We start from the raw sequence: 15,805 nt of genomic DNA, 5'->3' as shown, positions 1-15,805 counted from the left end.
CGGATCCTAAGATGTCTCCACTAGTAGTTCTTTACGACATTACTCCATTACCCTTTCCTTCGTTCATCGTCAACACCCTTGAGTGGTTGGGATAACTTGTTTGTTTTGTGATGTATTGCATCTAACCATCCCTGTTCATTCTTCCCACGAGGCTAGTTACTTGAAAGGCCACAAACCATCTCTATCCTCCCACAAAAAACCAAAAAAAAAAAAAAACAAACAAACAAACAAAGGGAGAAAAAAAAATTATGTGGTTCCATCCACCTTTGTAGAACTTGGTAGGCCACAGGGCAACAGACGAGCATCCTTTGTCCAATGCATTAGCCTCTTTGGGGTAATCATTTGGACTTCCTTGGTAAGATAACCATCACCTCTGTAGCCTTGTTGGGCCACTATGCACTCTTTATCTGATGTCCTAGCTGCTTTGGGGTGGGATGCCTCGGGGTAAAACTTGGTTTGAGCTTTTCTTCCAATCCCATCTAGTTCCAGTTTTCGACTTGAGAGGGGGTGTTGAGCTCAAAATTCATTACCCCATTGATTAGCTCTTTCAAATAGCCCAAAAAAAAAAAAAAAAAAAACCAAATTTTTCGTTAAGCGGGGAGTGGTTCTAAAGAGTTTTTGTGTACCACATGCAAAACCCTATGTTGGGAGGATCCTTCTGCATCTATAAATAGACAGGCTACCCACCATTCAGCCCTATCCTTGTCTTGCAAGTTTTAGCCATCATTCCTCTTCCACTAGTGGTCCAACCCCCAATTACTACTATTGTGTAGTCTATAACTCTCGCCCAACCTTCCACTGCTGCCACCAGTGACTAGCTGCCATCATCTTCGGTAGGTTGTTTTTGTGTTTTCAGTACTTTGCTTTATCATCCTTTACTCCAACTGGTAGTTACGGCCCTCAGGATCCGTCTCCATTGGACGACACACATTTGACACCTCTCCTAGTCCGCTCCCACAAGAGCCACCGGCTATTAGATAGTGTTGAGAAACCCTTCACCCGCAATTTTCGTTTTTGCATTTCTGCATTTTGCATTAGAGTTTGTGTTTAGGGTTTGCAGCCCCAAAAAGGGGCGCCATCCTAGGCTAACTGTGCCTATTTATAGCCCACTCTCTCATTCATTCCTCACGGCTAATTCATTCAGTCCGTCGCCTCTTCTCTCCAGCCTCTCCACTATCCTCACACCCCTTCAAGAGGACATTGCGGTTCGTGGTCATCTTCCTTGTGCTACGGCACCCTTGGTCCCTTTTATCACATTCACTCCATGATTCTGAACTTCATTATTCCATTCATCAGAGTTTCTTCTCTCTTCTCTTCTCTTCTCCATGTTTTCCGAGTTCACTCCGTGTTGCTCCCCGCAAACCCTACTATCTCGCTAGTATGTCATCTTTTAACATGGTATCAGAGCTGGATCTGCTCACCTAGCAGCGAAGATCCTCCACTCTAGTGAAGGCAAAGACCGGTGGCGGGTTTGGCATCCACTTCTCTTCTTCTTCCGCTGCATCAACATCTCGTTTTTGCAGGTTTCAAGTGTTTTCAGCTTGCTGCCCACACCCCTTTCGCGAAGGACATTGCAGTCTCAACTGTCCCTTGCTATCATCTACAGTCTGTCACCTGTTTCCAGCCTTCCACCCACAGTTTGCAGCGTTTATAGCAGAGCGACTATTGCTGATCACTCGCCATTCAAAAAACAATCTCGTTTTTGCAGATTTCAGGTATTTCGGCTTGCTGCCCACACCCGGGACGCGGAGGACATCGCGGTCCAAGCTGGCCATTGCTGTCTAGAATAGTCTAGCGCCTATTTCCAGCCTATCACACACTGTTCGGAGCTGATTTCAGCATATTGACTGCTGCTGTTGTTTTTTTTCCTACGTTTTCAGTCTTTCTCTCTCCTGAGGCTGTCCTGCCTGCGTTTTTAGTTTCTCTCTCCTGCAGCCTGCGTTTTTAGTATTTCTCTCTCCTGCAGGCTGTCCTACCTACGTTTTTAGTCTTTCTCTCTCCTGCAGCCTGCGTTTTTAGTTTTTCTCTCTCCTGCAGGCTGTCCTACCTGCGTTTTTAGTCTTTCTCTCTCCTCACCTGCGTTTTTTTACTGGTTGCAATCTCTTACTGTTGGTCACATCCTCCTCTTACTGGTTGCAACCTCTTACTAGTAGCTCACTTCCAGCCCTTCCACTACCCTCCCACCCCTTGAGGCGCATATTGTGGTTCGTGCTTCACACTGCCCTCACACCCCTTGAGGTGGACATTGTAGTTCATGGTTTATGGTGGCTGACCTCTTCCTTCTTCAGCAAGGCACGTTGGTATCCATGGCTTCTTTACCACTAGATGACTAAACTACTGGGTACTCCTACTGTGGCATCACCGGACATACTACCGATGCTTGCCAAATTCGACCCTTGCTCCCCACCCCCCCCCCCCCGAGTATATGCGTCTTCCACCAGGCACTCCTTGTGTCACCTCTCCTTTCTGGGCCACAGAGATCGTTCTACATCGGCTATCAGAGTATTATGCTCAAGGCAATAAGACGCATCTAATACGTACTAAGTCCTTTCGAGCACATGGAGGATCAATTGGCGCTACGACCTCTGAAGATCGTCGCAATGCCAGCGACACTCTTCTCCCACCTATTTTCGGTACAGTGGCTACCACGGCCCGCAGTTTTGCAGTCCACTCCATCGAGAGACTGTGATTGTTTGATACCGTCTCCTCGTCAGTCCGCTCCTTCGAGAGACAGTGGCTGCTCGACTTCTTCCTCTTATTCGGCTACCTAGTCTGCTCCATTGAGAGACAGCGATTATTGCTCACCTCTTGCTCATTCTAAGCCCCACCCTTCCCCACCCTCGACTACTCAGGTTCGAGAGGCTACCTCTGGGAGCTCTTCGACACCCCAGATACCTTCTTCGGCACGACTGGCGGCACTTCTTTCGTCATCAAATATTTCGAAGTCCGTGATCCATGAGTTTTTGGATTCCCTATCTACTTCAGAGGGGGATATTATTTATTTGCCCTCAGAGAGGGCATCTACTTCTTTGACTTCAGCGGGGGCCCCTCCACCTCCCACCTCAGAGGGGGAACCTACTCCACATAAAGCTCTTCACTCATCCTCTACTTTCTTGGGGTGGCTGTCTTCGACGAGTCATCTCTTCTACTGATACCCAGGATCTTCAAGTACCACCTAGATCGGGACCTCAAAGGTTCAACCACGACTTGGTGACGAGGCCTTCATATTCCTTCCAACATGGATGCACAGAGCTAGTGGCTTCTCTCTCAAGGTTGAGTTTCGGGTTCTCCAGGCAAGTGAGTAGAAAGTGCATACTTTATCTCGATGAGGCTATCTCAAGGCAAGTGAGTAGAAAGTACATGCTTTTGGGTTGTGTTCAGGAGAGAAAGTATGAACATGGTTTATGAGCCTAGATGTGGCTGAGAGAAATGACTTCAATACATTAAAAGGACCAGTTCATCTGGGGATTCTCAAAAAACGGCTATGCAAAAAACCTCCTAGTCAAGCTAATGAATGTAAGCCAAAGAGACAATGAGGCTATAGATATTGCATGACTAGCATCCATGGTCTCTATAAAAGAATCCCCGATCTTCATCAATGGGATCAAAGACAAGGAGCTGCATAGCCTCTTTGTCATACTTACATAGAGGGCCCCATTCCTATTTTCACTAGAGTTATTTTTGTACCATGTTCTCTTTTGTTTTTGAGGATAAAAAATATTGAGGTTGAGATGTAACAAAGAGCATAATAAGTACTCAGACATAAATTTTGGTATATGTTTGATAAATACTTTGGTGTTACCATCACCCAAGTATAAAAGGACATACGAGACTAATTTTTCTTTTCTTTATCACATGAATACATTGAGAAGTCTCTTTATCTTTCCAAGCTTCCATCTCTCTCTCTCTTTTCTCTTCTTCTATTCTCTCTCCTTTTCTTGGTTTTCTCACTCAAATTCTCTCTTCCCATTAGCTTGATTCCTTACATGAGACATGCTGCAGATGTTCCAAATGATGATTTTACTAGGACAAGATTCTTGCAAGTCAAGATCCATGGTGGATGCCCCAAAGCAATGATCTATTGTGAGCCATGATGATGATCCCCTCTGCTCTTTGACACACAGACACATACAGTCCAGTGCTCCCCAACCAATCCTTTATGCAGTTAAAATCAATACTTGCTTAAAAGTGAAAACTTTATCGTCTTCTTTGAAATATCCCGTCCTAGTCAATTCTTTTTTAAAAGTGAAAACTTTATCATCCTCTTTAGATGCGTGATGAACTGTGCAGCCAGGAGGCAGAACCCAAGGTTTGAGCTCACATACCCACAATACTCAACCCACACTCAAAACCACTAGGCTACGAACCCATTGGCTTTATCGTCCTCTTTGAAATACCCCAACCTTTTAATTGTTAATCAATACTTGTTTAAAAGTGAAAACATTATGGTTCTCTTCAAATGCCCAATCTTTTAATTTTCTGGAAACTAATGAGCGGAACCAAAGATGTGCAAACCATACCTCTGACCCAAAAAGTTTCATTAGCAGTGCTCCACATTTATAGCTGAAGATTGCCTCCAAGGACAATTTTTTTCTGTCAATGATTTTTTTGGCTTTGTATAATGACTCAAGAGGATCCATGCAGCTTGAGAGAGGCACCGGTAAAATAATATAACCCATATGATTTCCCCATCGAACCTTAGATCCCCTGGTCATCATATCTTTCAGCTCCTGTACACATTCACCACAGGTCTGCAAATTATAATTGTATGCTGCTAAATAAACCTTGCTAAGCATGCCAAGTGCATTCAGCTGCACAATGAGCGTCAAAGAATTATAGATATGTCTTGTCATCAACCAAGTCTCAAAAAGTTCCTATTAAGTTGATACTTTGTTAGCATAGCTATATTAAGACTCACGGTTATGTATCTTTTAAAGATAGCAAGCTACTTTGTCTTGCAAGCATACCAGGTTGACTTACATGAAGGCCCGGTGATGGTCGTGTGTTAACCAGAATAGAAGCCCTCACTCGCAAATGATCCAGTAATGGTGGACTCTGTCGGAGAGTACTCTTTTGATTTTTTGGCACATGCTCTTTGACATCATAATTTTGATTCAGTGCCCAAGGTGGCTTTTTGCCTCCATCGACCGTACCTAAAGACATTCAATCTGTACAACTTAGAAAGTCAAGCTAGCAATGTAGAAAAATGCATATTTACTCGAATCCAGCAACTGTAATATGACATTTTTCACTATTTTTTAATCAGCCTGTAATGTGACCTTGCAACACCGTATTCATATCCCTATAGTATTTCTGTTTGGTACGAACGTTGTATACCATGGCATAACTTAAAGGGAGAATCGCCAACACTCTGCTTGAAAAGGAATTCGTACGTGTGATGTTTTAGGTTCGTACGTGCAAAGTGGCTGAAGGGAATTCGTGATGCAAAGTGGCCGAATATCCTACAATATCCACAATTCTCTCCTCAACTGTTGCGTCCCTTCCCCTCTTCCTCATTCTTCCCTATCACCACCCCTTCTACCATCTCTCACTCCCGTCCACAACCACCACCATCACCTTGTCTTCTCGTCATCACCAACAATATCACCTCCCCAACAACATCACCTACGCTATCTTTTATTTTATCCTATCACACACCTAAACCCTCTTCTCTCTTCACCATAACCCTTTCACCGCCACCCTTCCCCACTACTCCTTTCCCCAACCACAGTCTCCTTTACCACCTCATTGACAGTCCCCAAGGACATCATCTGCACCTTCAATTTCCCTCAACTCCCTTAAACCTCTCTCTTACCCTCCTTCCCTATCATAGCCACATGTCCCCCATCAACAGCTAGCTTGCGTTTGCATGTCCTGCACAATCAATAGGTTTTCTCTCTCCTCTACAATTTGATTTTGCTGCATATTTTATCTCCTATTGCCTGTCTGCATCAGATCCACTCTTTTGTGGCTATGTTTGCTAGTGTTCAACACACGAAGGTTGCCTTGTTGGGTTTCAGGATCTGTTCGGAGTACAACACACTCTCCAGCTCATAACCTCTGCTTTGATCCCAAAGATACGAGAGTTCGAGGTTCAATATTCACTGCGTAGTGTGTTTGTTGCATGACCACTTTGTATTTATCAATTTGTGCTTTGTCATACAATTGGTTTTGTGTTTTTTGCATTTAGAGCATTTCTGCACATGGTATCAAAGCTAGGTACTCTTTGAGAAACCTTGGCCTTTGATCGGAGAGCTCATTTGCACAAGTAAGAATAGCAAAAGGGTCAAATGACTTTAAATGCATTCACATCATCGCTCCAATCTCCACAGGTGATGTACATGTGACAAAGGCTCAATCTCGCAAACACACACTTTCGGATTTCCCTCTAGGAGTGCATCCCAGACATACTCGAGTGTAGATGGGTTGGTACCACAGTTTGCCTCTATGGCTTTACCTAGTGGAACATCCAATCATTATGTTGTCCCCCAACCGACATTTGGACAAGCTATCATGTCCCAATATCTCCACCTCCACCTACAATATAATATGGAACTATGACAGTTTCAATACCTCCACATCAATCAGCACTCATCCACCTTCATAGACACCTCATGGTTCTGGTTCCTCATCCTGCAAGCATGCTTTTAATGACAAGACTCATTTCAACGGGTCAAACTACACCACTTGGTCAAATTTTATGAGGGATGTCTAAGACTCTCACAACCTATGGGATTTAGTGCAAGGGTTGGAACCCCAACCTAATCCCGCACTTGTTCCATATGAGATTGTCTACTCATGAAAGGCTCATAACGCCTCCACTATTGTTGAGCTTATGCAAGACTTATTGCCTGAGTTTCACTCTCAACTTCAGCATTTCGACTTAGCATACAAGCATTGGGCACACTTCATTAACCCCTACCCGGCTCGAGATATAACGCATCATATCAATTTGGATCATGAGCTCCAAAACTTTAAAATCAAAGACAAGGATGACTTGAAAGTCAAGTTGGATGAGTATTGGCATCTTCTCTGAGTTCTTAACCATTGAGACTCCTAAGTCCTTTGAGAATTAGGTTACCCTATTCCTTAACAAGCTACTAAGAAAATATATCATTTTGTACAGCAAGTGATTTCAATGCCTCAGATGCCCACATTTTATGAGTTTAAGTGTCAACTGTGTAGGGACCGATTAGACACGAAGATCGAGACAGACTGTCCTACGCGCAGTGAGAGCTAGAGAGAGTGAAAGAGAGAGAGAGCAGGGTAGAGAGTGAACACGATTTTAGGTACAATGACGAGAGTGTACCTTTAGGTTTTTAGATAGATATATATGTGTAAGTATAAGTGCTAAGGGTGTGTTCACACCCAAGCACATTTAAAAGGCACGAGGCCTTTATTCCCAACAACCTCCCACCTAAAGGAAATGTGCCTTAAGAGGAGAAAAGAATCAGCTAAGTCTAGGTATATACAAAGCTGAAATACATATATCTATCCAACTCCCATTCTCTGTCGGCAATGAGCAAACCGCTCTGCTGGAAGACCCTTCGTGAGAAGGTCTATAGGGTTATCATCTGTATGCACTTTGACAAGCTCAATGCTTTTGCTATCAAGTACATCTCTAATGAAGTGGTACTTCATCTGTATGTGCTTTGTCTTTGCATGAAAGACAAGATTCCGTGCTAGCATGATAGCACTCCGACTATCACAATGGAGAACAGGTAACTCTGTGATGCCAAGCTCTCCCACTAGACGTGAAAGCCATAAAGCCTCCTTGCATGCCTTAGTGGCAGCCACATACTCTGCCTCTATAGTAGACAATGCAACATACTTTTGTAGCCTGGAGATCCAAGAGACTGCCCCTCCTGTGAAAGTAAACACATATCAAGAAGTGGACTTCCTGCAGTCCGCATGACCAGTATAGTCTGCATTCGTAAAGCCAACAACACATGCCTTCTGCTTTCCAAAGCAAATGCACAACTCCTTTGTGCCTTTGAGGTATCTCATAATACCTTTCACTGCATCCCAATGCTTCTTGCCAAGGGTTGCCATGTATCTGCTAACCACTCCTACTACAAAGACAATGTCAAGACGTGTAGCAACCATAGCATACATCAAACTGCCAACAGCTGAAGCATATGGTATCTTGGCCATTTCAGCCTTCTCATCATCAGATGTAGGGCTATCCTCTGCATTGATTTTCACATATGGAGGCAATGGAACCTTAATTGTTTTCCCCCTCTCCATATTGAAATGTTGCAAAACTTTGGAGATATACTCATGTTGAGATAGATAGAGTAAGCCTTTCGATCTATCTCTGAGTATTCGCATGCCAAGAATGCGATCTGCATCACCAAGATCCTTCATGTGAAAGCTGCCATGAAAACTTTGCTTCAATGAATCCAAGGCATGAGTATCCCTCCCAGCAATCAGCATGTCATCAACATACAAAACCAAGATAATCAGGCTGTCATCTGCTGCCTTCTTGGTGTACAAGCAGTGATCCACTTGACTTCTATGAAAGCCTTAGGACTGCATGAATGTATCAAATTTATGATACCATTCTCTTGGTGCTTGTTTCAGCCCATACAAACTCCTTTTGAGTTTACATACCATTTTTTCCTTCCCTTGTTCAACAAACCCTTCAAGCTACTGCATATATATGTCTTCATGCAATTCACCATGTAAAAACGCAGTCTTTACATCCATCTGTATGAGCTCCATATCTTCAACTGCAGCCAAACCCAAAATGATTCTCAATGTAGTCATCTTGACTACAGGAGAGAAAATCTCATCAAAGTCAATTCCATGCTCCTGCTTGTACCCCTATGCAACCAATCTTGCTTTGTACTTTGGTGAATAACCAGAAGTGACCTTCATCTTGTAAACCCATGCATGGAAGGGTTTTCTGCCCTTTAGGCAACTGCACCAAGTCCCAAGTGCCATTTTTTTTCAAGAGATTCCATCTCTGAAAACATGGCTTTATACAATTTCTTGTTGTCCTGTCTGTCCATTGCTTCCTTGAAGCAAGACGGTTCACCATAGTCTGTCAACATGACATAATCAGCCACATTAATTACACCAGGAACAAACCTGTCAAGTTGTCTAGTAGCCCTAGACGATCTCCTAACCCAATGGTCATTGTTTGCTGGCTGTTCCTACAAATTTCCATTTTCAACATGCTGTCCTGGCATTTCAGCCTGCAAATCAGCATTAACAACTTGCTGTGTTGGCTGTTCCTGCACATGTAACGGCTCATTTTCATGGGCAATAGCTGGCTGATCATTTCCTGCATCATTTTCTGCATTTACAAGTTCATTTACAGCAGGTATTTGTTACTATACAGCAGGCACATTTTGCTATCCAAAAGGTATTTCTTCGCGGAATACAACCCTACGAACCTCCTCAGTCTTTTCGGGCTGTTTGCGCATGCGATCTTCCCGGAAGATAACGTCATTGCTGCATACTACTTTCCTTTTCTCGGGATCCCACAATCTATACCCCATTTCACCCTCGTCACCATATCCTAGGAAAATGCATTTACAAGACTTTGGCTCAAGTTTGTAGCGTATTTCTTTACGAATATGCACAAAAGCCTCGCAGCCAAACACTTTCAGTTGAGCATATGAAGGTGGCTTGCCCGACTACGCTTCTTGGGGAACTCCCCCTCCCCCCAAAGACCTGTTTGGTGACCGATTAATCAAGTGAACAACTATCATAATAGCCTCTGTCCAAAAACCATGGGATAATGCAATATGAGACAGCATCGTACAGACCTTATCTTGTATGGTCCAATTCATACGCTTTGCAACTCCATTTTGGGGCGGAATATGAGGGGCAGTGAGCTCCCTCTTTATCCCTTTGCTATCACAAAATGCCTAAAAGGCCTTGGACACATATTCCCCACCATTGTCAGAGCAAAGACACTTAAGTGTCTTATCTGTCTGATTTTCAGCCAATGCCAAGAATTTTTTTAACTTATCAAGCACTTCATCCTTGCTACGAATGGAATAAACCCATACCTTCCGTGTAGCATCATCGACAAAGGTGACAAAATATTTCTTTCCCCCTAAAGATAATCCTGGCATTTGACATACATCCAAATGTACTAACTCTAGAGGAGAAGATTTCAAAGAAATAGACTTTTTGTGAGACATCTGTGCATGTTTGTCATAAATGCAATGATCACAGTACTCAAAATCAACATAACAAAGACAAGGCAAGTAACCCAAATGAGAAAGCACTTTCATTCATGTTTGACTATGTGTCCCAACCGGCCATGCCACAAAGAAACGCTTGGCTACTCGCTCACGACAACAACATGGTCACGCGCACTAGATACATGAAGTGGATACAAAGTATCACTCTTGCAACCTCTGGCAATAACCCTAGATCCCTTACAGATCCTCCATTTTCTATCACCAAAGGTGGTATGAAAACCATCATCATCTAGCTGCCCTGTGCTAATCAAGCTCTTCTTGAGTTGAGGTACATGCCATACATGCTGAAGTGTAAAAACAGAGACACACTGAAACCGTAACTGCACACTGCCAATACCTACAATCTCACATGCATAGTTGTCCCCAAGATGGACAACACCATGTAGACCCCTTGTATAGACAGAAAACCACTTACGATGAGGGGTGACATGAAAGGAAGCACCTGAATCAAGAATCCAAGTATGCATGTTATCATCTGTATCTACAAGTAAAGCATGTGCACCAAAGTATGAAGAGACAAAGAGTACATCACTCCCACTGTCACTGTCATGAGTGACTACATCACCTCTTCAATTTTTACACTGCTCTTCTTAGGCTGACTGTCCTTCTTCTCTTCCTTGCTATCATCTATTTTCTTGCCTTTTTCTTTCTCTTTCTTCCATTTGTAGCAGTCACGTTTAAAGTGACCCTTCTTGCCACAATGATGGCATTCAACATCTTTGCCACATGATTTACTACGTCCCTTGCCATCATATTTGCCCTTTAGCTGGATCTGCCCTAGTATGCAAAGCACTGGAAGACTTACTGGATGCATTGTTCTGCCGATTCATCTCTTCCATAAGTAGAGCACTCTCTACATCAGCATACAAAAGGATCACATTAGAATTGCTCATAGCAGTCCTAAATGTATCCCAACTCTCTGGTAGAGTGCAAAGCAAGAAAGTAGCCTTAAATTCCTCATCAATCATGAACTTCAAGGCAACCAGTTGGCTGAAAATGGAGTTAAACTCACTCAAGTGAGTAGACATTGCTGTACCCTCTTTCATACGCAAATCCATAAGCTTTTTCAACCAAAACACTTTGCTTGCAACACTCTTTTGTACATACAGTTCTTCCAGTCTAGTCCATACAGCATATGCAAAACCCAAACCTTCAATGTTGAAGAGCAAGGCATCAGAAATCGATAGCTCTATGGTTGAGCATGCAAGCTCATTTAACTCATCCCAATCATCTTGATCCATGTCCGCGGGCTTGGCCCCTTTGGTTTTGATCGACTTTGCCTGCTTCTTTTGTAACAAGATACTGTAGCACTACTTTTGCCAAACTGCAAAGTTATGTGCGCCTTCAAGCTTCTTTATGTGCATTAGATTACTGCTGTCATTGCTGCCAGCCATGATTTTCAGCCCAAATGTGACCAAAAAACCAGCTAATGCAGGCCCAAACTACCCAAGTGACCAAGGTACAAACAAGTACCAATCAGCAATAAATGACCATGCAAAAGCACAGATTTCAGATCTGTAATTAAATTTTCAAAAGCACCAAACCATGTGCTACAGCATTATCCAACTAATTACAGCTGTTCCAAGGGCATGTGCATCACATTACACGAGGAGTCCCAAAATTTCAGCAGCAATTTCTGTTGTACATGTACCCACGGGCATAAAATTTCACAGGAATGGTCAAAAGCCCCAAAATTTTGTGCTCAAAGAATCAAACACACATCTGCATTTCCTCTGTCATGCATAGGACAAGCCAGTTTTGCCAAAATAGAGCAATTTCAGCAAAACCCCCAAATTTTACCAAGTGTTGATGTCCAAATTGCGCGCAATTCAACTTGCATGTACATAAAATGACCAAATGCTGCACAAATTTTGCCCAAACTACAAAAGCCCCAAATTGCACAAGGTCCAATGTGCATCATTGTCGAGAAATTAGGCAAATTTCGGCCCAATTTGTGCATGTACATTAAAAGCCCCAAATGTCGGAGGCAAGATTTCACAAATTCTTATAATTTCTGAGACAAATTTGCTTGTCCTGCATCACATTCCCCAAATCTGGGAAAAGCCCCAAATTTTATGGGTCCAATGGTGAGAAATTTCACTCAGATGAGCAAAATTTCAACATTATTGGCGAAATTCCCAATTCAAATGAGCACAATGTCTGTAATTCCAATGCAGATGCCTCAATTTTGCATAAACAGTGCTCAGTCTAGAGAAGCCCCAAATTTCCGGGCCAAGATTGCACAAATCTGACCTTCAAGAATTTGCCAGAAAAATTACGAGAAGAAAAAAAAAAACGTCACGTCTAACGTTGACCCGTCAGGTCAAGACTAGTCGCGCTGGCGTGAAGTCGGCCCGTCGTGAAGTTCATATCCTGTCGCTCGCGTGACGCTGACGACATCTTCTGGCCTGCTCGCGACGACGCCTAGTCACCCAATCCCTCACGCCACCTGCTCGCGATGACGCCTAGTCGCCCAGTCATCGTCACGTCGGGTCAACTGCTGCCACGTTATGCTATGTCCGCTGCCCGCTAGTCCTCGTCAGCTCTGCTGCCCGCTGTGTCCGACTGGCGACTGTCACCTATTCACGACTTGTCGCCCACGATGCTTGCAGCCCAACCTGCAACTCCGACTCTGCCATTGACTCCTGTAAGACTGATGGAGTGTTGAGCACCTGGGCTCTGGTACCAGTTTGTAGGGGCCGATTAGGCATGAAGATTAAGACAGACTGTCCTACGCACAATGAGGGCCAAAGAGAGAGAGAGAGAGAGAGAGAGAGAGAGAGAGAGAGAGAGAGAGCAAAGTAGAGAGTGAACACATTTTTAGGTACAATGACGAGAGTGTACCTTTAGGTTTTTAGATAGATATATATGTGTAAGTACAAGTGCTAAGGGTGTGTTCACACCCGAGCACATTTAAAAGCCACGAGGCCTTTATTCCCAACAAGCTATTGCATTATGCATGGTTGTTTGATCAATTTCATAGCATGCCCTCAATAGACGGGGCTCTCGTTGCATCTACTCAAAAGGGACCACAAGGTGAGGGCAAACAAAATTCAAATCAAAATCCAAATCAAAACAAGGCTAGTAAATCCCAAGGAACCACACAATCCACTCTTACACTTGGATGACACAATGTATCTGAAAAGAACAGGTATTGTTAATATTATCAAAATGTTGGCCATTATGACAACAAGTGTCAATCTAAGGTAAGAGGCACACACCCAAAATCCAAGAATCAGACCCACGCATCCTAGTCAGGTAACCCCTACCAGGGAAAGTAGGGTGGTGGCAACCCTCTGCAGGGGTAGTAGCAAGGCCAGAGCCACACTACCATCAGTCAGCCATCACAGTCGACAAACTACTCAACTCCAAAGGGTTTGTCTAACTAGTCTGCAGAGGCCCACATTGTCTCCTTAGAGGCATCGGATGTGAGTCTCGTTCATATCTGCAAGTTGCCTCTTGATGTGGTGATTGCAGAGACCCACTCATCACAATCGAGCACATCAACACCTATTTGGCTTGTGGACAGTGGAGCAAATGATCATATGACTCCTATAGAGGATATTTCATTTCCCAAGCCCCTACAACCAAGAGAGTCTACGTAGGAAATATCTCCTTGGTCAAGATTCAGGCCCAAGGTCATGTCAGCCTTCTTCTCACTGACCAAGGTCCGGATCTAGCTTCGCTAGATGATGTCTATCATATCCCCCAGCTTGGGGTAAACTTATTGTCCATTCAACAGCTTTGCCAGTTGGGGCGAGTAGTTTTCTTCACACCGACCACAATCGAGATCCTAGACTCTTAGACTAGTTTAGTGACTGCTAGTGGTAAGGCAAAACCTAATGGCCTTTATCACATGACTCATTTTCTTACCGCGTTGATTGCCAATGATTCAAAGTTCCACCACTTCCAGGCCTTCGCCACTACATGGAAGCCCACAAAGTTTGAGCGTCTTTGGTAGTTTCACTTAGAAGATCTTGGCTATGACTCTCTTTATAAGTTGTCAAATCAAGGGTACAAATCTAGCTTTGCTAGATGATGTCTATCATGTCCCCAGCTTGGGATAAACTTGTTGTCCATTCAACAGCTTTGCCAGTTGGGGCGAGTAGTTTTCTTCACAGCAACCACAATCGAGATCCTAAACTCTTAGACTAGTTTAGTGACTGCTAGTAGCAAGGCACAGCCTAATGGCCTTTACCACATGACCCATTTTCTTACCGCGTTGATTGCCAATGATTCAAAGTTCCACCACTTCCAGGCCTTGGCCACTACATGGAAGCCCACAAAGTCTAAGCGTCTTTGGTATTTTCATTTAGAAGATCTTGGCTACAACTCTCTTTATAAGTTGTCACGTCAAGGGATGGTTGAGGTCCTTCCAAGCCTAAAACTATCTCGAGAGGTCAGAGAGCATGTTAGATAGATAAACAACATTGTACACCCTTCCCTCAGCAATCTACCATTCGTGGTGAGGAAACCCATAAGCTCATTCATATAGACCTTTGTGATCCCACATCCATTGTCGCCTTAAATGGCATGCTGTACTTTTTCTTGATAATGGATAATTTCTATAGGTACATGTGGGTGTACTTCCTTGAGTATAAGTCCGACACCTTCACTTATTTCAATGCTTGGGTATTGCTCATTGAAAGAGAGAAAGAAGAGGAAGGAAGCCATGAAAGCCGTGAAGGTGAAGAGAGAGTTTCTTGATTAATGCATGATAACTAACCTAACCCTCTTATACCTTAAATACCGTCAAGGTAACTTGTATTTTTCCCTTATTTTCCTGTATATCCCGTTCATTACAATCCATCCCCACTCAAAGAGTTTTTGTTCCCAAAAACATAAGAATTTTTTTTGGGGGGGGGAGGGGGCAGCAGAGTACTACTCTATGCAATAATACAACGGAAATAAACAGAGGAGGGGGGGCTGAGTACCATGTGAAATGGGGCACATAGAGGCATAGGTAGTATGGGCATCATAAAGGGGGGCCCACACAAGAGGACTGCTCTAGAAAAACGGTCATAACTTTGGGTGGGGAGCTCCGAATAGGATGATTGAGGTGTTAATGCGGAGCTTGGAAGCGTATTTTCAGCCCACGTAGCAGACTTGTCATCGTGTGGGTACTATGAGGAGTGATTATGGTGGCAAGTTTACCTCCCAGAAGTTCTCTACATTTCTACAGAAGCAAGCATTGCTCGCCATCTCACCTCTACCGACTCCCCTGCACAGAATTGAGTCATAGAGCATAGGAACCAAATAGTCACGAGTATGGCACACTCTATGCTATTCGCAGCAAAGCTCCCTAAACACCTTTGGGTTGAGGCTATTAACACTTCAGTGTACATCCTTAGCTGATGCGACTATAGTGGTCCCTAAAAAGACTCCATATGAGGTCATTTTTTACTTTTGGCCTATTGTTTCTCACTTCAAAGTCTTCGGTAGTCAGGTTTATATACACTCCAAATGACGAGCTAGGAAAGCTCACCCCTCGAGCAGATCTCTTGATCTTTGTGGGCTATTCTTTTGAAGCAAAAGCCTACCGTTTGTTCAATCTTGGGACAAACAAGGTGATCGTTACGAGGGAT

General features: G+C 43.6%; 1 protein-coding gene across 2 annotated transcripts in view; it reads right to left on the bottom strand.

Moving 5' to 3' along the window:
- Nucleotides 1-15,805, bottom strand: part of LOC148039161 (wax ester synthase/diacylglycerol acyltransferase 5-like) — a 50,171-nt gene that overhangs the window by 11,867 nt on the left and 22,499 nt on the right. For both annotated transcript variants that reach the window (XM_087675049.1, XM_087675048.1), the window contains exons 5-6: nucleotides 4,981-5,153; nucleotides 4,521-4,730 (exon numbers count right to left, since the gene is read on the bottom strand). In XM_087675049.1, the coding sequence (XP_087531175.1) occupies nucleotides 4,521-4,730; nucleotides 4,981-5,153 (383 nt within the window). The remainder of the gene's footprint in view (nucleotides 1-4,520; nucleotides 4,731-4,980; nucleotides 5,154-15,805) is intronic.

Source organism: Lygodium microphyllum, chromosome 3 (assembly GCF_053477565.2).
Source record: "Lygodium microphyllum isolate KBCC chromosome 3, Lygodium_microphyllum_v1.1.10, whole genome shotgun sequence".
Classification (NCBI taxonomy): domain Eukaryota; kingdom Viridiplantae; phylum Streptophyta; class Polypodiopsida; order Schizaeales; family Lygodiaceae; genus Lygodium; species Lygodium microphyllum.
This window is presented reverse-complemented; position numbering and strand designations above follow the sequence as displayed.